Source organism: Idiotropiscis lumnitzeri, chromosome 8 (genome assembly GCF_059441095.1).
Source record: "Idiotropiscis lumnitzeri isolate Australia: NSW breed Sydney's pygmy pipehorse chromosome 8, RoL_Ilum_1.0, whole genome shotgun sequence".
Taxonomy (NCBI): domain Eukaryota; kingdom Metazoa; phylum Chordata; class Actinopteri; order Syngnathiformes; family Syngnathidae; genus Idiotropiscis; species Idiotropiscis lumnitzeri.
The window spans coordinates 3,272,501-3,297,500 of record NC_142398.1 but is presented as its reverse complement, the minus strand read 5'-3'; the positions used below and the strand labels follow the sequence as shown (position 1 = coordinate 3,297,500).

Below are 25,000 nucleotides of genomic sequence, written 5' to 3'. Positions count from 1 at the left end.
AAGTTAATGAATCAATTTTAAAAAATGGTGTTTACTGAATGCAATAAAGGGAAGTATAGTTAATGTGGCAATTAGCAGGTGTGGAGAAGCTTCATTCATTTTTTTTAGCTTCACTGGTTATATCATTGGTTCTTATTTTATTAGTTCCACGTGCATGAGAACTGGTGCGGCGATAGCACGATCGTCGAGAAGCACTCTTCCCCCGACATCGAGTTCATGTCCGTTAAATGCCGGCCTTATTTTCTCCCGAGGGAGCTAACGGTAGTGATTGTCACAGCTGTTTACATCCCTCCCGACGCTAGCACTAGCACGGCGCTCTCGCTACTCGCGTGCGTCATCAATAAACATCAGCGGGCCCACCCTGATGGCGTTCACGTAGTAGCGGGAGACTTTAATAAGGCCAATTTAAAGACTGTACTCCCAGAGTTTCACCAGCATGTCAAGTGCCCAACGAGGGGAGACAACACTCTCGACCATGTGTACTCGAACATCAAGCACGCATACAGAGCCCTCCAACTCGCCCCTCTCGGCCAGTCAGACCACCTGTCCTTGCAGCTCGCACCTGCGTACACCCCTCTCAGGCGCAGATTCAGGCCTACCACAAAGACTGTGAAAACCTGGCGTGACGACGCCATGAGTGAATTACAGGACTGCTTTCATGACACAAACTGGGACCTCTTTGATCATCAGGACCTTGATGTCTACACGCATTGTGTACTGGACTACATCAAGTTCTGCATGGAAACTGTGTCCCAACATAAGACTATACGGACCTTCCCAAATGCGAAGCCCTGGATGTCCAGCAGGGTTCGCTCTCTCCTCAAGGCCCGTGACGCTGCTTTCAGGTCAGGCGACAAAGCCCAGTACAGGGTGGCTCGTGCTGACCTGAGCAAAGGCATCAAGCTAGCCAAGGCAACCTACAAGGGGAGGCTGGAGGCCCACCTTGCCAGTAACAGACCACGGGAGGTGTGGCAGGGTCTACGGAGCATCACCAACTTCCGTGGCAGCAGCACGACCTCTGTAGACCCGAGTGCATCGCTGGCAGAGGAGCTTAACTGCTTCTTCGCTCGCCCCAACCGTCACACCCCCGCACTTCAAGCTCAGACTCCCCCCCACTCATCGTAGAGGAACACGATGTGAGGCGCGCGCTCCTGGCGGTCAACCCCAGGAAAGCTACTGGACCCGACGGAATACCAGGCAAGGTCCTCAGAGCATGTGCCCACCAACTGTCACATGTTTTCTGCAGGATCTTCAACCGCTCCCTGGCTCAAGCAGTCATCCCCTCCTGCTTGAAAACTTCCACCATTATTCCGTTCCCCAAAAAGTCACCAGCCGTCCACCTGAATGACTACCGTCCTGTTGCTCTCACACCAGTCATCATGAAGTGCTTCGAGAGGCTGGTTCTCCAGCACATCAGGGACTGCCTTCCTCCCACTCTGGACCCCTACCAGTTTGCATACCGGGCTAACAGATCCACTGAGGACGCCATCGACACTGCTCTGCATGTTGTGCTGGGCCACCTGGAACGACAGCAGAGCTATGCAAGGATGCTCTTTGTGGACTACAGCTCGGCATTCAACACGATCATCCCAGACATCCTCGTCGCCAAACTGGACACTCTCGGCCTCCCTGCCCTCACACGCATCTGGATTAAGGACTTTCTGACCAACAGACCCCAGACTGTGTTGCTCGGCCCCTACACGTCCTCCACCCTCATGCTGAGCACCGGTTCCCCCCAAGGATGCGTGCTGAGCCCTCTCCTGTACGCCCTCTACACCTACGACTGCAGCCCGGCCCACGGCAACAACACCATCGTCAAGTTTGCTGACGACACGACAGTGGTCGGTCTGATCTCGGAAGGTGACGAGACAGCCTACAGAGAGGAGGTAAAGAGACTGACAACTTGGTGCAAGGACAACAGACTGCACCTTAACACTGCAAAAACAAAGGAGATTGTCGTCGACTTCAGGAGGAACAAGACGCTGCCGCCCCCCCTCTGCATCGAAGGCGTGTGTGTGGAGAGGGTCCACACGTTCAAGTTCCTGGGAGTACAGATCTCCGATCTCCGATGACCTTTCTTGGAGTCACAACACCACAGCAGTGGTAAAGAAGGTCCGCCAACGTCTGCACTTCCTGAGAGTCCTCAGGAAATTCAACCTGGACAGGAAGCTGCTGCTGGCCTTCTACCACTCGTCCATCGAGAGCCTGCTGACGTACTGTGTCTCCACCTGGTACAGCGGCTGCACTGAGGCGGACAGAGTGAGGCTCCAGAGGACAGTCAAAACAGCGCAAAGGATTATTGGCTGCCCTCTCCCCTCACTGTCGGACATCTACACCGCCCGGTGCCTCAGAAGGGCTCTCAACATCGTCAAAGACAATACCCACCCAAACTCACACCTGTTCGACCTGTTGCCCTCTGGCAGGCGCTACAGATGCATCAAATCAAGGACCAATAGACTGAGAAACAGTTTCTTTCCGAGAGCCATCTCCATACTGAACTCTCACACACACACGAGACCACCCTAACCTTGCAAAACAGCATTGTGATGTGTTTCTATATGCCCTATTCAGTACTGAATTCCATTGCACTGTCTTCTTTATTTATCTAATTTATATATTTGTCTGTATTATTGTTGTATTGCACTGGAGAGGGGAGCCCTCTAATCTCGTTGCACACTTGAGTACAATGACAATAAAGGGATTTCTATTCTATTTCTATTCTATTCTTTATTCTTCCATTTATTCCAATTTAATTTAAATAATGTCAAATAAATGGTACATGACCATGGGTGATAGCAGTGAACGCCCCCCCATGTTCTTGGTGTATATATTGGTGGTACGGGGCTGGTATAATATTAGTGCCCCCATGTGGTCCGATCGTGTAGCTACGGAGCCACACACAAGTCTCCTGACACGCATTTGCAAATCAGCACACGCATTTGCGAGTCGTCCACGGCAGGACTGTAGCAAACGTCACCTCTAAGAACACAGCCAATCAAAAGGTCCCGTTTTTACAGGTCGCCCATCTATACGGATTTTTGTCCGCATTTAACCATGTGTATGTGCCAACAAATCATTGTACACATTTGCTGATATTTGTCATATATCTGTGACTTCAATCATGCATTGTAGATTGTTGTTACACATTTGTGACTGTGGTTATAGTTTCAGATTCTTGTTACGTATTTTTGGATTGAAGTATTTGCCACAATAAAGACCACATGTATAAAATGCAAAATTTTGAACGGAATTGTCGCTTATGGCCATACTACCCTGAGCACGCCCGATCTCGTCCGATCTCGGAAGCTAAGCAGGGTCGGGCCTGGTTAGTACTTGGATGGGAGACCGCCTGGGAATACCAGGTGCTGTAAGCTTTTGCACCGCAAAAAAAAAAAAAATTAAAAAAATTCTAACAAATGTAAGCAAGTATGCGAGCTGCTTTTTTATAAATTTCCACATATTCGCCTGACAGGCTGAGAGCACAAAATGCCAACATTCAGCGTCCCCTGCCTTTGGGTGTTGCTACAGTCTCGCCGTGGACGACTCGCAAATGCGTGTGGCAATTTGCAAATGCGTGTCTGGAGACTTGAGTGTGGCTCCGGAGCTCCACATTAAGACCAAAAGGGGACTCTCGTAGTCTACAGGTGTAGCAGGCAGATGACCCGATGCAGTCCGGTTGGGTTGGTGCAGTCAGTGTTTACTAAATAAAAAGTTAATGAATCAATTTTAAAAAATGGTGTTTACTGAATGCAATAAAGGGAAGTATAGTTAATGTGGCAATTAGCAGGTGTGGAGAAGCTTCATTCATTTTTTTTAGCTTCACTGGTTATATCATTGGTTCTTATTTTATTAGTTCCACTTTATTCTTCCATTTATTCCAATTTAATTTAAATAATGTCAAATAAATGGTACATGACCATGGGTGGATAGCAGTGAACGCCCCCCCATGTTCTTGGTGTATATATTGGTGGTACGGGGCTGGTATAATATTAGTGCCCCCATGTGGTCCGATCGTGTAGCTACGGAGCCACACACAAGTCTCCTGACACGCATTTGCAAATCAGCACACGCATTTGCGAGTCGTCCGCGGCAGGACTGTAGCAAACGTCACCTCTAAGAACACAGCCAATCAAAAGGTCCCGTTTTTACAGGTCGCCCATCTATACGGATTTTTGTCCGCATTTATGTGCCAACAAATCATTGTACACATTTGCTGATATTTGTCATATATCTGTGACTTCAATCATGCATTGTAGATTGTTGTTACACATTTGTGACTGTGGTTATAGTTTCAGATTCTTGTTACGTATTTTTGGATTGAAGTATTTGCCACAATAAAGACCACATGTATAAAATGCAAAATTTTGAAAGAAATTGTCGCTTACGGCCGTACTACCCTGAGCACGCCCGATCTCGTCCGATCTCGGAAGCTAAGCAGGGTCGGGCCTGGTTAGTACTTGGATGGGAGACCGCCTGGGAATACCAGGTGCTGTAAGCTTTTGCACCGCAAAAAAAAAATAAATAAAAAAAACTCTAACAAATGTAAGGAAGTATGCGAGCTGCTTTTTTATAAATTTCCACATATTCGCCTGACAGGCTGAGAGCACAAAATGCCAACATTCAGCGTCCCCTGCCTTTGGGTGTTGCTACAGTCTCGCCGTGGACGACTCGCAAATGCGTGTGGCAATTTGCAAATGCGTGTCTGGAGACTTGAGTGTGGCTCCGGAGCTCCACATTAAGACCAAAAGGGGACTCTCGTAGTCTACAGGTGTAGCAGGCAGATGACCCGATGCAGTCCGGTTGGGTTGGTGCAGTCAGTGTTTACTAAATAAAAAGTTAATGAATCAATTTTAAAAAATGGTGTTTACTGAATGCAATAAAGGGAAGTATAGTTAATGTGGCAATTAGCAGGTGTGGAGAAGCTTCATTCATTTTTTTTAGCTTCACTGGTTATATCATTGGTTCTTATTTTATTAGTTCCACTTTATTCTTCCATTTATTCCAATTTAATTTAAATAATGTCAAATAAATGGTACATGACCATGGGTGGATAGCAGTGAACGCCTCCCCATGTTCTTGGTGTATATATTGGTGGTACGGGGCTGGTATAATATTAGTGCCCCCATGTGGTCCGATCGTGTAGCTACGGAGCCACACACAAGTCTCCTGACACGCATTTGCAAATCAGCACACGCATTTGCGAGTCGTCCACGGCAGGACTGTAGCAAACGTCACCTCTAAGAACACAGCCAATCAAAAGGTCCCGTTTTTACAGGTCGCCCATCTATACGGATTTTTGTCCGCATTTAACCATGTGTATGTGCCAACAAATCATTGTACACATTTGCTGATATTTGTCATATATCTGTGACTTCAATCATGCATTGTAGATTGTTGTTACACATTTGTGACTGTGGTTATAGTTTCAGATTCTTGTTACGTATTTTTGGATTGAAGTATTTGCCACAATAAAGACCACATGTATAAAATGCAAAATTTTGAAAGGAATTGTCGCTTATGGCCATACTACCCTGAGCACGCCCGATCTCGTCCGATCTCGGAAGCTAAGTAGGGTCGGGCCTGGTTAGTACTTGGATGGGAGACCGCCTGGGAATACCAGGTGCTGTAAGCTTTTGCACCGCAAAAAAAAAAAAAATTAAAAAAACTCTAACAAATGTAAGCAAGTATGCGAGCTGCTTTTTTATAAATTTCCACATATTCGCCTGACAGGCTGAGAGCACAAAATGCCAACATTCAGCGTCCCCTGCCTTTGGGTGTTGCTACAGTCTCGCCGTGGACGACTCGCAAATGCGTGTGGCAATTTGCAAATGCGTGTCTGGAGACTTGAGTGTGGCTCCGGAGCTCCACATTAAGACCAAAAGGGGACTCTCGTAGTCTACAGGTGTAGCAGGCAGATGACCCGATGCAGTCCGGTTGGGTTGGTGCAGTCAGTGTTTACTAAATAAAAAGTTAATGAATCAATTTTAAAAAATGGTGTTTACTGAATGCAATAAAGGGAAGTATAGTTAATGTGGCAATTAGCAGGTGTGGAGAAGCTTCATTCATTTTTTTTAGCTTCACTGGTTATATCATTGGTTCTTATTTTATTAGTTCCACTTTATTCTTCCATTTATTCCAATTTAATTTAAATAATGTCAAATAAATGGTACATGACCATGGGTGGATAGCAGTGAACGCCCCCCCATGTTCTTGGTGTATATATTGGTGGTACGGGGCTGGTATAATATTAGTGCCCCCATGTGGTCCGATCGTGTAGCTACGGAGCCACACACAAGTCTCCTGACACGCATTTGCAAATCAGCACACGCATTTGCGAGTCGTCCGCGGCAGGACTGTAGCAAACGTCACCTCTAAGAACACAGCCAATCAAAAGGTCCCGTTCTTACAGGTCGCCCATCTATTCGGATTTTTGTCCGCATTTAACCATGTGTATGTGCCAACAAATCATTGTACACATTTGCTGATATTTGTCATATATCTGTGACTTCAATCATGCATTGTAGATTGTTGTTACACATTTGTGACTGTGGTTATAGTTTCAGATTCTTGTTACGTCTTTTTGGATTGAAGTATTTGCCACAATAAAGAACACATGTATAAAATGCAAAATTTTGAAAGGAATTGTCGCTTCCGGCCATACTACCCTGAGCTCGCCCGATCTCGTCCGATCTCGGAAGCTAAGCCGGGTCGGGCCTGGTTAGTACTTGGATGGGAGACCGCCTGGGAATACCAGGTGCTGTAAGCTTTTGAACCGCAAAAAAAAAATAAAATAAAAAAACTCTAACAAATGTAAGCAAGTATGCGAGCTGCTTTTTTATAAATTTCCACATATTCGCCTGACAGGCTGAGAGCACAAAATGCCAACATTCAGCGTCCCCTGCCTTTGGGTGTTGCTACAGTCTCGCCGTGGACGACTCGCAAATGCGTGTGGCAATTTGCAAATGCGTGTCTGGAGACTTGAGTGTGGCTCCGGAGCTCCACATTAAGACCAAAAGGGGACTCTCGTAGTCTACAGGTGTAGCAGGCCTTGACCCGATGCAGTCCGGTTGGGTTGGTGCAGTCAGTGTTTACTAAATAAAAAGTTAATGAATCAATTTTAAAAAATGGTGTTTACTGAATGCAATAAAGGGAAGTATAGTTAATGTGGCAATTAGCAGGTGTGGAGAAGCTTCATTCATTTTTTTTAACTTCACTGGTTATATCATTGGTTCTTATTTTATTAGTTCCACTTTATTCTTCCATTTATTCCAATTTAATTTAAATAATGTCAAATAAATGGTACATGACCATGGGTGGATAGCAGTGAACGCCCCCCCATGTTCTTGGTGTATATATTGGTGGTACGGGGCTGGTATAATATTAGTGCCCCCATGTGGTCCGATCGTGTAGCTACGGAGCCACACACAAGTCTCCTGACACGCATTTGCAAATCAGCACACGCATTTGCGAGTCGTCCGCGGCAGGACTGTAGCAAACGTCACCTCTAAGAACACAGCCAATCAAAAGGTCCCGTTTTTACAGGTCGCCCATCTATACGGATTTTTGTCCGCATTTATGTGCCAACAAATCATTGTACACATTTGCTGATATTTGTCATATATCTGTGACTTCAATCATGCATTGTAGATTGTTGTTACACATTTGTGACTGTGGTTATAGTTTCAGATTCTTGTTACGTATTTTTGGATTGAAGTATTTGCCACAATAAAGACCACATGTATAAAATGCAAAATTTTGAAAGGAATTGTCGCTTATGGCCATACTACCCTGAGCACGCCCGATCTCGTCCGATCTCGGAAGCTAAGTAGGGTCGGGCCTGGTTAGTACTTGGATGGGAGACCGCCTGGGAATACCAGGTGCTGTAAGCTTTTGCACCGCAAAAAAAAAAAAAATTAAAAAAACTCTAACAAATGTAAGCAAGTATGCGAGCTGCTTTTTTATAAATTTCCACATATTCGCCTGACAGGCTGAGAGCACAAAATGCCAACATTCAGCGTCCCCTGCCTTTGGGTGTTGCTACAGTCTCGCCGTGGACGACTCGCAAATGCGTGTGGCAATTTGCAAATGCGTGTCTGGAGACTTGAGTGTGGCTCCGGAGCTCCACATTAAGACCAAAAGGGGACTCTCGTAGTCTACAGGTGTAGCAGGCAGATGACCCGATGCAGTCCGGTTGGGTTGGTGCAGTCAGTGTTTACTAAATAAAAAGTTAATGAATCAATTTTAAAAAATGGTGTTTACTGAATGCAATAAAGGGAAGTATAGTTAATGTGGCAATTAGCAGGTGTGGAGAAGCTTCATTCATTTTTTTTAGCTTCACTGGTTATATCATTGGTTCTTATTTTATTAGTTCCACTTTATTCTTCCATTTATTCCAATTTAATTTAAATAATGTCAAATAAATGGTACATGACCATGGGTGGATAGCAGTGAACGCCCCCCCATGTTCTTGGTGTATATATTGGTGGTACGGGGCTGGTATAATATTAGTGCCCCCATGTGGTCCGATCGTGTAGCTACGGAGCCACACACAAGTCTCCTGACACGCATTTGCAAATCAGCACACGCATTTGCGAGTCGTCCGCGGCAGGACTGTAGCAAACGTCACCTCTAAGAACACAGCCAATCAAAAGGTCCCGTTCTTACAGGTCGCCCATCTATTCGGATTTTTGTCCGCATTTAACCATGTGTATGTGCCAACAAATCATTGTACACATTTGCTGATATTTGTCATATATCTGTGACTTCAATCATGCATTGTAGATTGTTGTTACACATTTGTGACTGTGGTTATAGTTTCAGATTCTTGTTACGTCTTTTTGGATTGAAGTATTTGCCACAATAAAGAACACATGTATAAAATGCAAAATTTTGAAAGGAATTGTCGCTTCCGGCCATACTACCCTGAGCTCGCCCGATCTCGTCCGATCTCGGAAGCTAAGCCGGGTCGGGCCTGGTTAGTACTTGGATGGGAGACCGCCTGGGAATACCAGGTGCTGTAAGCTTTTGAACCGCAAAAAAAAAATAAAATAAAAAAACTCTAACAAATGTAAGCAAGTATGCGAGCTGCTTTTTTATAAATTTCCACATATTCGCCTGACAGGCTGAGAGCACAAAATGCCAACATTCAGCGTCCCCTGCCTTTGGGTGTTGCTACAGTCTCGCCGTGGACGACTCGCAAATGCGTGTGGCAATTTGCAAATGCGTGTCTGGAGACTTGAGTGTGGCTCCGGAGCTCCACATTAAGACCAAAAGGGGACTCTCGTAGTCTACAGGTGTAGCAGGCCTTGACCCGATGCAGTCCGGTTGGGTTGGTGCAGTCAGTGTTTACTAAATAAAAAGTTAATGAATCAATTTTAAAAAATGGTGTTTACTGAATGCAATAAAGGGAAGTATAGTTAATGTGGCAATTAGCAGGTGTGGAGAAGCTTCATTCATTTTTTTTAACTTCACTGGTTATATCATTGGTTCTTATTTTATTAGTTCCACTTTATTCTTCCATTTATTCCAATTTAATTTAAATAATGTCAAATAAATGGTACATGACCATGGGTGGATAGCAGTGAACGCCCCCCCATGTTCTTGGTGTATATATTGGTGGTACGGGGCTGGTATAATATTAGTGCCCCCATGTGGTCCGATCGTGTAGCTACGGAGCCACACACAAGTCTCCTGACACGCATTTGCAAATCAGCACACGCATTTGCGAGTCGTCCGCGGCAGGACTGTAGCAAACGTCACCTCTAAGAACACAGCCAATCAAAAGGTCCCGTTTTTACAGGTCGCCCATCTATACGGATTTTTGTCCGCATTTATGTGCCAACAAATCATTGTACACATTTGCTGATATTTGTCATATATCTGTGACTTCAATCATGCATTGTAGATTGTTGTTACACATTTGTGACTGTGGTTATAGTTTCAGATTCTTGTTACGTATTTTTGGATTGAAGTATTTGCCACAATAAAGACCACATGTATAAAATGCAAAATTTTGAAAGGAATTGTCGCTTACGGCCATACTACCCTGAGAACGCCCCATCTCGTCCGATCTCGGAAGCTAAGCAGGGTCGGGCCTGGTTAGTACTTGGATGGGAGACCGCCTGGGAATACCAGGTGCTGTAAGCTTTTGCACCGCAAAAAAAAAAAAAATTAAAAAAACTCTAACAAATGTAAGCAAGTATGCGAGCTGCTTTTTTATAAATTTCCACATATTCGCCTGACAGGCTGAGAGCACAAAATGCCAACATTCAGCGTCCCCTGCCTTTGGGTGTTGCTACAGTCTCGCCGTGGACGACTCGCAAATGCGTGTGGCAATTTGCAAATGCGTGTCTGGAGACTTGAGTGTGGCTCCGGAGCTCCACATTAAGACCAAAAGGGGACTCTCGTAGTCTACAGGTGTAGCAGGCAGATGACCCGATGCAGTCCGGTTGGGTTGGTGCAGTCAGTGTTTACTAAATAAAAAGTTAATGAATCAATTTTAAAAAATGGTGTTAGAGATAATAGAATTACGCTTTTTTAAATTTTGATGACGTCATAGCCCCGCCTACAGAATTACGCTTTTGTCTCGTTGTCCCCGCCTACAGAATTACGCTTTTGTCCAAAATGGCCGCTATCCCCGCCCCTGTGTTAAAACTATCCAATCTCCAGCCACCTATTTCAAAATATTTACATATTCCCTGCCCGTTGAAGGTTTAATACCACTCCTACAGAATTACGCTTTTGTCGAAGTGGGCCCCGCCTACAGAATTACGCTTTTTGTCTCGTTGTGATGACGTTGTATGTGTGTGTGTGTGTGTGGGCCAAGGGCCCCCGCCTACAGAATTACGCTTTTTGTCTCGTTGTGATGACGTTGTGTGTGTGATTGGGAGGGGGGCTTGGCCCCCCTCCCAAACTGTATGCTTCTTATGTTAAAAACAATGTGTTCCCTGCGTGCGTGCGTCCCCAACCCAAACTGTACTTATGTTATTCATATTTTAATATCTGAAGTATATAAAGCATCCAATGCAATGTTCTATTTAAATAAATAAAATTAAATTAAACGAGTGAAATAATATGAGTTGAAAAGAGCAGGCGTTGTTTTTACCTTTGAATAAGATGTTTATTCGGTGGATATAGGTCATCCATATTTAAATATCTGAAGTATATAAAGCATCCAATGAAATGAGCTATATCTAATTAAATAATGTAGATGTATAAAATTAAATTAAACGAGTGAAATAATACGAGTTGAGAAGAGCAGGCGTTGTTATTACCTTTGAATAATATGTTTATTCGGTTGATATTTGCCCTTTTTGCAAACATGTCTGGACATATTCCCAGCGACATAAGTTTAAACATGGTATTGTGCAGGCTTGGGGGTTTGTCCGGGCAAGACGCGGCGTCTTGCATAGACACCCTCCAAGCCTGCAGCAGCCTCAAGGTGTTTCAAAAGATAGTGAGTGGCGACATCCTGTCGATCGATGGGCAGCCGTGGGCATCCGGGCGACCACCCTCCTCCTTCTTACCTTTTTGTAAAATCTGCCGAGTCATGTTTACTTGTCTGGACATGTATCTGTTGGCTACATTTGGCCAATCGAACCACGCCTTTTAACCCTCCCCCGGTCTCAAACCAGTATAAGTAAAGCCCAAGTCACGCTCTGCACAGACAAGACAATTTTTCCAGCTCGTGAAAGAAATGAAGACGTGTAGACCAAGACGTCATCTGGGTGTGAACAGCAAGGCCCGAAGGGTGACAACCATCGCCGCACCTGATCATATTGACAACAACATTGCAGAAATCTCTTCAGGTAAACGATGCAATTAATCTTTAACTATATAGCTTTCTAATATTTAATCATGGTATCTTTGTATTACAGATAGCGGTGTGGATGAACCTACATGCGATCAAGATCTGAATATGGATGTTGTGGAAACCTTTACAACTACAAACATGGAACAGGTTGAGACCTCTACAAATGTAGACCAGGATGGACCCTCTACAAAAACAGGCGAGGACCAGACTGTGCCATCATACTCCTTGTGGATGGGGGGCCCAGGAATCTTAGCAAGACCTGTTGCACCCTCGTACAACAACGGCGAGCCATCGTATTCAGGGTGGAGTCGTCCCGTTTCGCCGACCCCGTCGTCGACACCTCCGATGACCCCCACCTCGTCGGCCGAATCTTCACAAAACGAGAAGGTACAACTGTCCAGTTGGTCCGACCAGGCTGATTCTCCACAAACCACGGAGATCAAGGTTCAGACCGTCAACGACCCTGACCACGGACCAGCACCTATTTCCGAAGATGAGGCAAAACATATGTCATGGGATAATCCTCCTAAGGGATGGATTGATATGGATGTCGTATTAGTTGTTAAGGCGGCTATTATTTACATGGTCAGACGTTTTTTGATAAAGTATCACAAAAAAAGGGGTTGTTTGCATAGCTATAGATACCTATGCAATTGTTATTATCTAAGACTGCACTATGACCGCATCATGCCCATCCTTTGCGGTAAAAAGTTTTTACCGTGTATTCACTACTTGTTGGATTTGTGTTCTGTAAAAGCGGATAAAGAAACAGTCAAGCGAATTGCAGAGATCTTAATGGTGGATTTAGCACTCGTAAAGGACTTACCGGACCGCCTTAAAGCGGATGAGCCCATATGTTTTATGATATATCGTGATCAACTTGATACTTTCGAAGAATATCTTATAGAAAATATTAACTTTGAATAAAAAATGGGTAATGTCTTCAGAAAATTATCGTTTTTTGGCTATAGAAGCCAAGGGTGGGCAGATATAATAAATAGAGCAATTACATATAACCCCGATGATAAAGACCCTTTCATTGAAAATTTTTTATTGTTTATGCAAAAAGTGCGTGCCATGTCTTTAACAATTTTTCAGGAGCCTTGGGAATTGTTTGTGCAACATGTCATATTTTTGAGTCGCTCGGGATTGATCGACACGTTTCAAAATATTTTGGAAAATTGGGAAAATGCGATAAGTGTAGGACATGTACTTACCATACTCACGCTGTTTAACGATGTGATAAGATACCGTCTCCGTCATCAACAACCTGTGGATCTCGCGCACGAATTGAAGCTGTTTGAAGACCTGTTAGAATCAAAAGTTAATCCATCTGTTTTAACCCTGACCTATAGACTTTTTACATCTTAGAGAATCCTTATCACGTGTAACCATACTTAACCTTCTTTCAATAAAAAATGGATGTTTTTAAAAAGATGCTTTTGTGTCTGTCTGTGTGTTTAGATAAATAGCGATGTGATGTTTGTCACTAAATCATAAACCGTCATGAGCGTTAAGCGGTGGTTGAAAAAACTGTACTACGACCCCGCTCATCCAGCCAGCTTTGGAGGTGTAGAACGCCTTCATTTAGCTGCGTCGGAGAAAATGGGTCAAAAAGTGACGCGTCATAAAGTCAAGGATTTTTTATCTTCGCAAGATGCATACACCTTGCACAAACCAGCACGAATTCATTTCCCTAGGAACAGAGTTTTTGTGTCCAGTCCTATGAATCAATTCCAAGCCGATCTATGTGATATGCAAGCTCTGACCGAGTACAACGATGGTTTTAAATACCTACTCACAATCATCGATGTGTTCTCAAAACGAGCGTATGCCCGTGTGCTGATGAACAAGACGGGGCCAGAAGTTGTTCGAGCCTTTGAGTCGGTCTTATCCTTTAGCGGCATCCCTAAAAAGTTACAAACAGACAAGGGGAAGGAGTTCTTCAACACGCAATTTCAGAGGTTGATGAAAAAACACAATATTAATCATTTTGCAACAGCCAGTGATTTGAAAGCCTCGGTGGTCGAAAGGTTTAATCGAACTTTAAAAACTCGAATGTGGCGATATTTCACCGCCAACAACACACGTCGTTATATCGACGTATTACAAGATTTAATCGATAGTTACAATGAAAGTTATCATACAAGTATAAAAATGAAACCTAACCAAGTCACACCGGATAACACATGGCTTGTCTTCCAAAACTTGTACGGCAACATACCCTCTGGGGGTAGTGATAGAATAAAAATGATATTTAAACAAGGAGATCTCGTTAGAATATCAAAAGTGCGAGGTGTGTTTGACAAGAAATATGAACAGAGTTTTACAGACGAGTTATTTACGATAGCGGAGTGTGTACCGCGTTTTCCACCTGTTTACAAGCTTAAAGACTACGACGGTGAAATAGTGCAAGGAACTTTTTATGCACACGAGCTCCAGAAAGTCACGATATCCAAGGATCAAATCTTTCAAGTGGAGAAGATTATCAAACGGCGTAAAGTCGGCGGACAGAAACAGTTTCTCATACGTTGGAAGGGCTGGCCTGTGAAATATGACAGTTGGGTCCCCGCTACACAAGTCGTCGACGTATAAATAAGAAGCTTTACAACGAATCTCGACATTTACCAACATGGATCCGAATCTTGAAGGGGGGTTTTACGTCACCTTACCCTCCAATGCAAGTTCTGATGTGTATGTAGACAATACGATAGCTGAATACAGAGTGAATCTGGCTCATCATATCGATCTCGAAGGTAATTGGGAAGTAGCTCTGAGTGAAATATCCTACCCCCATACATGGTTCAACGTGCCTGAAGATCAAGCATCTTTTGACTATGTAGATGCATGGGAAAACGGTGAACCAACAACAGGTGCTTTGGCACCTCTTTACTATGATGAAAACAAATTCACCATCAAATCCTTAAGCCTGTCGGCTGGGTACTACGATAATATTAAGAAAATAGGACAAGATGTGGAAGCGCTCCTCAAAAAGATCCATCCGGAAATCCATGTTGTATACCATTATTTAAAGGAGAGATTTTTCTGGGCAGGGAATGGTCATTACAAGATACGCTTTCGTCCCGCGTTAGCCTACATTTTTGGGGCGTTACCCGATGAATGGGTTACCTGCGGACCCCAGTGGACAGCGAGCCAACATCCTGCGGATATAAAAGCGGGGATGTACCATCTATATGTTTATACAGACGTGGTGTATCATCAGGCTGTGGGTGACGCTTTCGCTCCGCTCTTGAGAACGATACCCATCGATGATAATCACGGTGACATTGTATTTAAAGCCTTTAATCCTCTTTATTACATGCCTGTTAGTAGGAAGCATATTGAGGATATAAGAATCGAAGTTAAGACGGATCAGAATCAACCCGTGGGATTTACACGCGGTAAAGTTATCGCTACTCTGCACTTTAGACCCAGATAGAAAAATGGTTGTATTGGATACGCATCATGATCTTTACCGTTTTGTCGATTATTACGAAAACCAAGCGGGTGGGTCGTTATCAGGTTTTCATGGATTACCGGTCCAATATGGGCGTGGATTGGGTTCAATCTTTGCCAAATTATTTCGTTTTGTGAGTCCATTAATCAAAAGAGGGTTCAGCGTTGCCAGACCTCACCTGCAAACGGCTGCGAAAAACATTGCAACAGATGTAGCCGGTCGGGTGTTAGAACGAATAAACCGTAAGGCGGAGCCTCAAGAAGGTTCGGGTTTAATGGTTCTGGCACGAAGACCTGCAAAAAGACCCATCGGACAAAGGTTGAGAGAGCCTAAAAAACGCAAACGCGTGTCCAAGAAGAAATCAGTCAAGAAAAGGAGACGGCGAAGAAACACCGGGGATATTTTCTCTTAACCAAAATTGACCATTAGGGTTATTCATCATGGCTCTTTTGCATCACAAGTCAGCAGAGTGCACCCTAACTGAACTGGATTTATTTAGTCCACCGTAAAACAGCATTTCTGAGTATATATATAAAGGTATGGTTTAAACAATATTGTTTAGCAAACAAGCATTGTTAAAAATAGATGAAATTATAAGTATTTACTTACGCTCCATTGTTAGGCACTCCTTCGTTTGTTCACGACGTCCTCAAAGATCAAAGTGTTATCCTTACGATCCAATGTTAAGCTTTTCCAGCGCTCGCTCTAGACGTCCTCATCAGAGTTTGAGAAAATTTCTGTCTCTGGTCAAACACAACCATCTATTTAACCCTCCAACCCGAAAAGAAACTCGTGAGCGAGTCGCTATCTTTTTGAAACACCTGAGGGATTAGTCTTTTTCGGTTCAGCGGGAAGTTGAACAAATAATCTCGTGATCTGATAAAACCTACTGGTTTATGCACAACTCCATACATTTCAGGAACTCCTTGAAAAGGAAATTTTTTTTTCAATTTAATATATAAACTTTTCACTAGGTACATAATTGTGATGTGCTGTGTTTCTTTGTGCCCTATTCAGTACTAAATTCCATTGCACTGTCTTATTTATTTATTTATCTAATTTATATATTTGTCTGTATTATTGTTGTATTGCACTGGAGAGGGGAGCCCCATAATCTCGTTGCACACTTGAGTACAATGACAATAAAGGGACTTCTATTTCTATTTCTATTTCTATAATTCCACACATTTCAGGACCTCCTTATTACAGATTATTTTTTGTCAATCCCTTGAAAAGGAAAACTTTTGTCCAATTTAATATATAAACGTTTCACTAGGTACATAATTCCATACAATTCATGACCTCCTTATTACAGATTATTTTTTGTCAATCCCTTGAAAAGGAAAACTTTTGTTCAATTTAATATATAAACGTTTCACTAGGTACATAATTCCATACATTTCAGGACCTCCTTATTACAGATTATTTTTTGTCAATCCCTTGAAAAGGAAAACTTTTGTTCAATTTAATATATAAACGTTTCACTAGGTACATAATTCCATACAATTCATGACCTCCTTATTACAGATTATTTTTTGTCAATCCCTTGAAAAGGAAAACTTTTGTTCAATTTAATATATAAACGTTTCACTAGGTAAGTACATGTTCCTGTTATATTACCTTTAAACATTAAACGTTTCATACTTTGATTATTCAGAGTGAAATCGAGGCTTCTGCTATATTACCCTTAAGGCACTAGATGGCAATATTGAGCTATGTTTTCAAACACCTTGAGAAGTAATGTCGTGAGCTACTCACTATCGTTTCAAACACCTTATGTTCGTAATCAGAACAAGTAAACATGACTCGGCAGATTTTACAAAAAGGTAAGAAGGAGGAGGGTGGTCGCCCGGATGCCCACGGCTGCCCATCGATCGACAGGATGTCGATCGATGGGCAGCCGTGGGCATCCGGGCGACCACCCTCCTCCTTCTTACCTTTTTGTAAAATCTGCCGAGTCATGTTTACTTGTTCTGATTACGAACATAAGGTGTTTGAAACGATAGTGAGTAGCTCACGACATTACTTCTCAAGGTGTTTGAAAACATAGCTCAATATTGCCATCTAGTGCCTTAAGGGTAATATAGCAGAAGCCTCGATTTCACTCTGAATAATCAAAGTATGAAACGTTTAATGTTTAAAGGTAATATAACAGGAACATGTACTTACCTAGTGAAACGTTTATATATTAAATTGAACAAAAGTTTTCCTTTTCAAGGGATTGACAAAAAATAATCTGTAATAAGGAGGTCATGAATTGTATGGAATTATGTACCTAGTGAAACGTTTATATATTAAATTGAACAAAAGTTTTCCTTTTCAAGGGATTGACAAAAAATAATCTGTAATAAGGAGGTCCTGAAATGTATGGAATTATGTACCTAGTGAAACGTTTATATATTAAATTGAACAAAAGTTTTCCTTTTCAAGGGATTGACAAAAAATAATCTGTAATAAGGAGGTCATGAATTGTATGGAATTATGTACCTAGTGAAACGTTTATATATTAAATTGGACAAAAGTTTTCCTTTTCAAGGGATTGACAAAAAATAATCTGTAATAAGGAGGTCCTGAAATGTGTGGAATTATAGAAATAGAAATAGAAATAGAAGTCCCTTTATTGTCATTGTACTCAAGTGTGCAACGAGATTATGGGGCTCCCCTCTCCAGTGCAATACAACAATAATACAGACAAATATATAAATTAGATAAATAAATAAATAAGACAGTGCAATGGAATTTAGTACTGAATAGGGCACAAAGAAACACAGCACATCACAATTATGTACCTAGTGAAAAGTTTATATATTAAATTGAAAAAAAAATTTCCTTTTCAAGGAGTTCCTGAAATGTATGGAGTTGTGCATAAACCAGTAGGTTTTATCAGATCACGAGATTATTTGTTCAACTTCCCGCTGAACCGAAAAAGACTAATCCCTCAGGTGTTTCAAAAAGATAGCGACTCGCTCACGAGTTTCTTTTCGGGTTGGAGGGTTAAATAGATGGTTGTGTTTGACCAGAGACAGAAATTTTCTCAAACTCTGATGAGGACGTCTAGAGCGAGCGCTGGAAAAGCTTAACATTGGATCGTAAGGATAACACTTTGATCTTTGAGGACGTCGTGAACAAACGAAGGAGTGCCTAACAATGGAGCGTAAGTAAATACTTATAATTTCATCTATTTTTAACAATGCTTGTTTGCTAAACAATATTGTTTAAACCATACCTTTATATATATACTCAGAAATGCTGTTTTACGGTGGACTAAATAAATCCAGTTCAGTTAGGGTGCACTCTGCTGACTTGTGATGCAAAAGAGCCATGATGAATAACCCTAATGGTCAATTTTGGTTAAGAGAAAATATCCCCGGTGTTTCTTCGCCGTCTCCTTTTCTTGACTGATTTCTTCTTGGACACGCGTTTGCGTTTTTTAGGCTCTCTCAACCTTTGTCCGATGGGTCTTTTTGCAGGTCTTCGTGCCAGAACCATTAAACCCGAACCTTCTTGAGGCTCCGCCTTACGGTTTATTCGTTCTAACACCCGACCGGCTACATCTGTTGCAATGTTTTTCGCAGCCGTTTGCAGGTGAGGTCTGGCAACGCTGAACCCTCTTTTGATTAATGGACTCACAAAACGAAATAATTTGGCAAAGATTGAACCCAATCCACGCCCATATTGGACCGGTAATCCATGAAAACCTGATAACGACCCACCCGCTTGGTTTTCGTAATAATCGACAAAACGGTAAAGATCATGATGCGTATCCAATACAACCATTTTTCTATCTGGGTCTAAAGTGCAGAGTAGCGATAACTTTACCGCGTGTAAATCCCACGGGTTGATTCTGATCCGTCTTAACTTCGATTCTTATATCCTCAATATGCTTCCTACTAACAGGCATGTAATAAAGAGGATTAAAGGCTTTAAATACAATGTCACCGTGATTATCATCGATGGGTATCGTTCTCAAGAGCGGAGCGAAAGCGTCACCCACAGCCTGATGATACACCACGTCTGTATAAACATATAGATGGTACATCCCCGCTTTTATATCCGCAGGATGTTGGCTCGCTGTCCACTGGGGTCCGCAGGTAACCCATTCATCGGGTAACGCCCCAAAAATGTAGGCTAACGCGGGACGAAAGCGTATCTTGTAATGACCATTCCCTGCCCAGAAAAATCTCTCCTTTAAATAATGGTATACAACATGGATTTCCGGATGGATCTTTTTGAGGAGCGCTTCCACATCTTGTCCTATTTTCTTAATATTATCGTAGTACCCAGCCGACAGGCTTAAGGATTTGATGGTGAATTTGTTTTCATCATAGTAAAGAGGTGCCAAAGCACCTGTTGTTGGTTCACCGTTTTCCCATGCATCTACATAGTCAAAAGATGCTTGATCTTCAGGCACGTTGAACCATGTATGGGGGTAGGATATTTCACTCAGAGCTACTTCCCAATTACCTTCGAGATCGATATGATGAGCCAGATTCACTCTGTATTCAGCTATCGTATTGTCTACATACACATCAGAACTTGCATTGGAGGGTAAGGTGACGTAAAACCCCCCTTCAAGATTCGGATCCATGTTGGTAAATGTCGAGATTCGTTGTAAAGCTTCTTATTTATACGTCGACGACTTGTGTAGCGGGGACCCAACTGTCATATTTCACAGGCCAGCCCTTCCAACGTATGAGAAACTGTTTCTGTCCGCCGACTTTACGCCGTTTGATAATCTTCTCCACTTGAAAGATTTGATCCTTGGATATCGTGACTTTCTGGAGCTCGTGTGCATAAAAAGTTCCTTGCACTATTTCACCGTCGTAGTCTTTAAGCTTGTAAACAGGTGGAAAACGCGGTACACACTCCGCTATCGTAAATAACTCGTCTGTAAAACTCTGTTCATATTTCTTGTCAAACACACCTCGCACTTTTGATATTCTAACGAGATCTCCTTGTTTAAATATCATTTTTATTCTATCACTACCCCCAGAGGGTATGTTGCCGTACAAGTTTTGGAAGACAAGCCATGTGTTATCCGGTGTGACTTGGTTAGGTTTCATTTTTATACTTGTATGATAACTTTCATTGTAACTATCGATTAAATCTTGTAATACGTCGATATAACGACGTGTGTTGTTGGCGGTGAAATATCGCCACATTCGAGTTTTTAAAGTTCGATTAAACCTTTCGACCACCGAGGCTTTCAAATCACTGGCTGTTGCAAAATGATTAATATTGTGTTTTTTCATCAACCTCTGAAATTGCGTGTTGAAGAACTCCTTCCCCTTGTCTGTTTGTAACTTTTTAGGGATGCCGCTAAAGGATAAGACCGACTCAAAGGCTCGAACAACTTCTGGCCCCGTCTTGTTCATCAGCACACGGGCATACGCTCGTTTTGAGAACACATCGATGATTGTGAGTAGGTATTTAAAACCATCGTTGTACTCGGTCAGAGCTTGCATATCACATAGATCGGCTTGGAATTGATTCATAGGACTGGACACAAAAACTCTGTTCCTAGGGAAATGAATTCGTGCTGGTTTGTGCAAGGTGTATGCATCTTGCGAAGATAAAAAATCCTTGACTTTATGACGCGTCACTTTTTGACCCATTTTCTCCGACGCAGCTAAATGAAGGCGTTCTACACCTCCAAAGCTGGCTGGATGAGCGGGGTCGTAGTACAGTTTTTTCAACCACCGCTTAACGCTCATGACGGTTTATGATTTAGTGACAAACATCACATCGCTATTTATCTAAACACACAGACAGACACAAAAGCATCTTTTTAAAAACATCCATTTTTTATTGAAAGAAGGTTAAGTATGGTTACACGTGATAAGGATTCTCTAAGATGTAAAAAGTCTATAGGTCAGGGTTAAAACAGATGGATTAACTTTTGATTCTAACAGGTCTTCAAACAGCTTCAATTCGTGCGCGAGATCCACAGGTTGTTGATGACGGAGACGGTATCTTATCACATCGTTAAACAGCGTGAGTATGGTAAGTACATGTCCTACACTTATCGCATTTTCCCAATTTTCCAAAATATTTTGAAACGTGTCGATCAATCCCGAGCGACTCAAAAATATGACATGTTGCACAAACAATTCCCAAGGCTCCTGAAAAATTGTTAAAGACATGGCACGCACTTTTTGCATAAACAATAAAAAATTTTCAATGAAAGGGTCTTTATCATCGGGGTTATATGTAATTGCTCTATTTATTATATCTGCCCACCCTTGGCTTCTATAGCCAAAAAACGATAATTTTCTGAAGACATTACCCATTTTTTATTCAAAGTTAATATTTTCTATAAGATATTCTTCGAAAGTATCAAGTTGATCACGATATATCATAAAACATATGGGCTCATCCGCTTTAAGGCGGTCCGGTAAGTCCTTTACGAGTGCTAAATCCACCATTAAGATCTCTGCAATTCGCTTGACTGTTTCTTTATCCGCTTTTACAGAACACAAATCCAACAAGTAGTGAATACACGGTAAAAACTTTTTACCGCAAAGGATGGGCATGATGCGGTCATAGTGCAGTCTTAGATAATAACAATTGCATAGGTATCTATAGCTATGCAAACAACCCCTTTTTTTGTGATACTTTATCAAAAAACGTCTGACCATGTAAATAATAGCCGCCTTAACAACTAATACGACATCCATATCAATCCATCCCTTAGGAGGATTATCCCATGACATATGTTTTGCCTCATCTTCGGAAATAGGTGCTGGTCCGTGGTCAGGGTCGTTGACGGTCTGAACCTTGATCTCCGTGGTTTGTGGAGAATCAGCCTGGTCGGACCAACTGGACAGTTGTACCTTCTCGTTTTGTGAAGATTCGGCCGACGAGGTGGGGGTCATCGGAGGTGTCGACGACGGGGTCGGCGAAACGGGACGACTCCACCCTGAATACGATGGCTCGCCGTTGTTGTACGAGGGTGCAACAGGTCTTGCTAAGATTCCTGGGCCCCCCATCCACAAGGAGTATGATGGCACAGTCTGGTCCTCGCCTGTTTTTGTAGAGGGTCCATCCTGGTCTACATTTGTAGAGGTCTCAACCTGTTCCATGTTTGTAGTTGTAAAGGTTTCCACAACATCCATATTCAGATCTTGATCGCATGTAGGTTCATCCACACCGCTATCTGTAATACAAAGATACCATGATTAAATATTAGAAAGCTATATAGTTAAAGATTAATTGCATCGTTTACCTGAAGAGATTTCTGCAATGTTGTTGTCAATATGATCAGGTGCGGCGATGGTTGTCACCCTTCGGGCCTTGCTGTTCACACCCAGATGACGTCTTGGTCTACACGTCTTCATTTCTTTCACGAGCTGGAAAAATTGTCTTGTCTGTGCAGAGCGTGACTTGGGCTTTACTTATACTGGTTTGAGACCGGGGGAGGGTTAAAAGGCGTGGTTCGATTGGCCAAATGTAGCCAACAGATACATGTCCAGACAAGTAAACATGACTCGGCAGATTTTACAAAAAGGTAAGAAGGAGGAGGGTGGTCGCCCGGATGCCCACGGCTGCCCATCGATCGACAGGATGTCGCCACTCACTATCTTTTGAAACACCTTGAGGCTGCTGCAGGCTTGGAGGGTGTCTATGCAAGACGCCGCGTCTTGCCCGGACAAACCCCCAAGCCTGCACAATACCATGTTTAAACTTATGTCGCTGGGAATATGTCCAGACATGTTTGCAAAAAGGGCAAATATCAACCGAATAAACATATTATTCAAAGGTAATAACAACGCCTGCTCTTCTCAACTCGTATTATTTCACTCGTTTAATTTAATTTTATACATCTACATTATTTAATTAGATATAGCTCATTTCATTGGATGCTTTATATACTTCAGATATTTAAATATGGATGACCTATATCCACCGAATAAACATCTTATTCAAAGGTAAAAACAACGCCTGCTCTTTTCAACTCATATTATTTCACTCGTTTAATTTAATTTTATTTATTTAAATAGAACATTGCATTGGATGCTTTATATACTTCAGATATTAAAATATGAATAACATAAGTACAGTTTGGGTTGGGGACGCACGCACGCAGGGAACACATTGTTTTTAACATAAGAAGCATACAGTTTGGGAGGGGGGCCAAGCCCCCCTCCCAATCACACACACAACGTCATCACAACGAGACAAAAAGCGTAATTCTGTAGGCGGGGGCCCTTGGCCCACACACACACACACACATACAACGTCATCACAACGAGACAAAAAGCGTAATTCTGTAGGCGGGGCCCACTTCGACAAAAGCGTAATTCTGTAGGAGTGGTATTAAACCTTCAACGGGCAGGGAATATGTAAATATTTTGAAATAGGTGGCTGGAGATTGGATAGTTTTAACACAGGGGCGGGGATAGCGGCCATTTTGGACAAAAGCGTAATTCTGTAGGCGGGGACAACGAGACAAAAGCGTAATTCTGTAGGCGGGGCTATGACGTCATCAAAATTTAAAAAAGCGTAATTCTATTATCTCTGGTGTTTACTGAATGCAATAAAGGGAAGTATAGTTAATGTGGCAATTAGCAGGTGTGGAGAAGCTTCATTCATTTTTTTTAGCTTCACTGGTTATATCATTGGTTCTTATTTTATTAGTTCCACTTTATTCTTCCATTTATTCCAATTTAATTTAAATAATGTCAAATAAATGGTACATGACCATGGGTGGATAGCAGTGAACGCCCCCCCATGTTCTTGGTGTATATATTGGTGGTACGGGGCTGGTATAATATTAGTGCCCCCATGTGGTCCGATCGTGTAGCTACGGAGCCACACACAAGTCTCCTGACACGCATTTGCAAATCAGCACACGCATTTGCGAGTCGTCCGCGGCAGGACTGTAGCAAACGTCACCTCTAAGAACACAGCCAATCAAAAGGTCCCGTTTTTACAGGTCGCCCATCTATACGGATTTTTGTCCGCATTTAACCATGTGTATGTGCCAACAAATCATTGTACACATTTGCTGATATTTGTCATATATCTGTGACTTCAATCATGCATTGTAGATTGTTGTTACACATTTGTGACTGTGGTTATAGTTTCAGATTCTTGTTACGTATTTTTGGATTGAAGGATTTGCCACAATAAAGACCACATGTATAAAATGCAAAATTTTGAATGAAATTTTCGCTTACGGCCATACTACCCTGAGCACGCCCGATCTCGTCCGATCTCGGAAGCTAAGCAGGGTCGGGCCTGGTTAGTACTTGGATGGGAGACCGCCTGGGAATACCAGGTGCTGTAAGCTTTTGCCCCGCAAAAAAAAAAAAAAAAAAAAAAAAAACTCTAACAAATGTAAGCAAGTATGCGAGCTGCTTTTTTATAAATTTCCACATATTCGCCTGACAGGCTGAGAGCACAAAATGCCAACATTCAGCGTCCCCTGCCTTTGGGTGTTGCTACAGTCTCGCCGTGGACGACTCGCAAATGCGTGTGGCAATTTGCAAATGCGTGTCTGGAGACTTGAGTGTGGCTCCGGAGCTCCACATTAAGACCAAAAGGGGACTCTCGTAGTCTACAGGTGTAGCAGGCAGATGACCCGATGCAGTCCGGTTGGGTTGGTGCAGTCAGTGTTTACTAAATAAAAAGTTAATGAATCAATTTTAAAAAATGGTGTTTACTGAATGCAATAAAGGGAAGTATAGTTAATGTGGCAATTAGCAGGTGTGGAGAAGCTTCATTCATTT

General features: G+C 42.5%; 2 protein-coding genes and 8 non-coding genes across 10 annotated transcripts; 9 read left to right on the top strand and 1 right to left on the bottom strand.

Moving 5' to 3' along the window:
- The first annotated feature begins 3,255 nt into the window (after positions 1-3,255).
- Positions 3,256-3,374, top strand: LOC148331707 (5S ribosomal RNA). The gene has a single exon (XR_015844846.1). It is a non-coding gene; the product is annotated as a 5S ribosomal RNA (ribosomal RNA).
- Positions 3,375-4,379: 1,005 nt separating this feature from the next.
- LOC148331706 (5S ribosomal RNA) lies at positions 4,380-4,498 on the top strand. The gene has a single exon (XR_015844861.1). It is a non-coding gene; the product is annotated as a 5S ribosomal RNA (ribosomal RNA).
- Positions 4,499-5,513: 1,015 nt separating this feature from the next.
- On the top strand, positions 5,514-5,632 carry LOC148331705 (5S ribosomal RNA). Its single transcript, XR_015844866.1, has one exon. It is a non-coding gene; the product is annotated as a 5S ribosomal RNA (ribosomal RNA).
- A 1,015-nt stretch (positions 5,633-6,647) lies between these two features.
- On the top strand, positions 6,648-6,766 carry LOC148331704 (5S ribosomal RNA). The gene has a single exon (XR_015844933.1). It is a non-coding gene; the product is annotated as a 5S ribosomal RNA (ribosomal RNA).
- Positions 6,767-7,770: 1,004 nt separating this feature from the next.
- On the top strand, positions 7,771-7,889 carry LOC148331703 (5S ribosomal RNA). Its single transcript, XR_015844864.1, has one exon. It is a non-coding gene; the product is annotated as a 5S ribosomal RNA (ribosomal RNA).
- Positions 7,890-8,904: 1,015 nt separating this feature from the next.
- Positions 8,905-9,023, top strand: LOC148331702 (5S ribosomal RNA). Its single transcript, XR_015844931.1, has one exon. It is a non-coding gene; the product is annotated as a 5S ribosomal RNA (ribosomal RNA).
- Positions 9,024-10,027: 1,004 nt separating this feature from the next.
- Positions 10,028-10,146, top strand: LOC148331701 (5S ribosomal RNA). Its single transcript, XR_015844907.1, has one exon. It is a non-coding gene; the product is annotated as a 5S ribosomal RNA (ribosomal RNA).
- Positions 10,147-10,836: 690 nt separating this feature from the next.
- On the top strand, positions 10,837-13,249 carry LOC148331700 (uncharacterized). The gene is made up of 2 exons (XM_088303463.1): positions 10,837-11,807; positions 11,877-13,249. The coding sequence occupies exons 1-2, from the start codon at positions 11,696-11,698 to the stop codon at positions 12,737-12,739; spliced, it is 975 nt and encodes a 324-aa protein (XP_088159589.1). The 5' UTR covers positions 10,837-11,695; the 3' UTR covers positions 12,740-13,249.
- A 7,803-nt stretch (positions 13,250-21,052) lies between these two features.
- On the bottom strand, positions 21,053-23,465 carry LOC148331699 (uncharacterized). Its single transcript, XM_088303470.1, has 2 exons — positions 22,495-23,465; positions 21,053-22,425 (listed from the first exon to the last, which is right to left on the bottom strand). The coding sequence occupies exons 1-2, from the start codon at positions 22,604-22,606 to the stop codon at positions 21,563-21,565; spliced, it is 975 nt and encodes a 324-aa protein (XP_088159596.1). The 5' UTR covers positions 22,607-23,465; the 3' UTR covers positions 21,053-21,562.
- Positions 23,466-24,442: 977 nt separating this feature from the next.
- LOC148331698 (5S ribosomal RNA) lies at positions 24,443-24,561 on the top strand. Its single transcript, XR_015844829.1, has one exon. It is a non-coding gene; the product is annotated as a 5S ribosomal RNA (ribosomal RNA).
- The last annotated feature ends 439 nt before the right edge of the window (positions 24,562-25,000 follow it).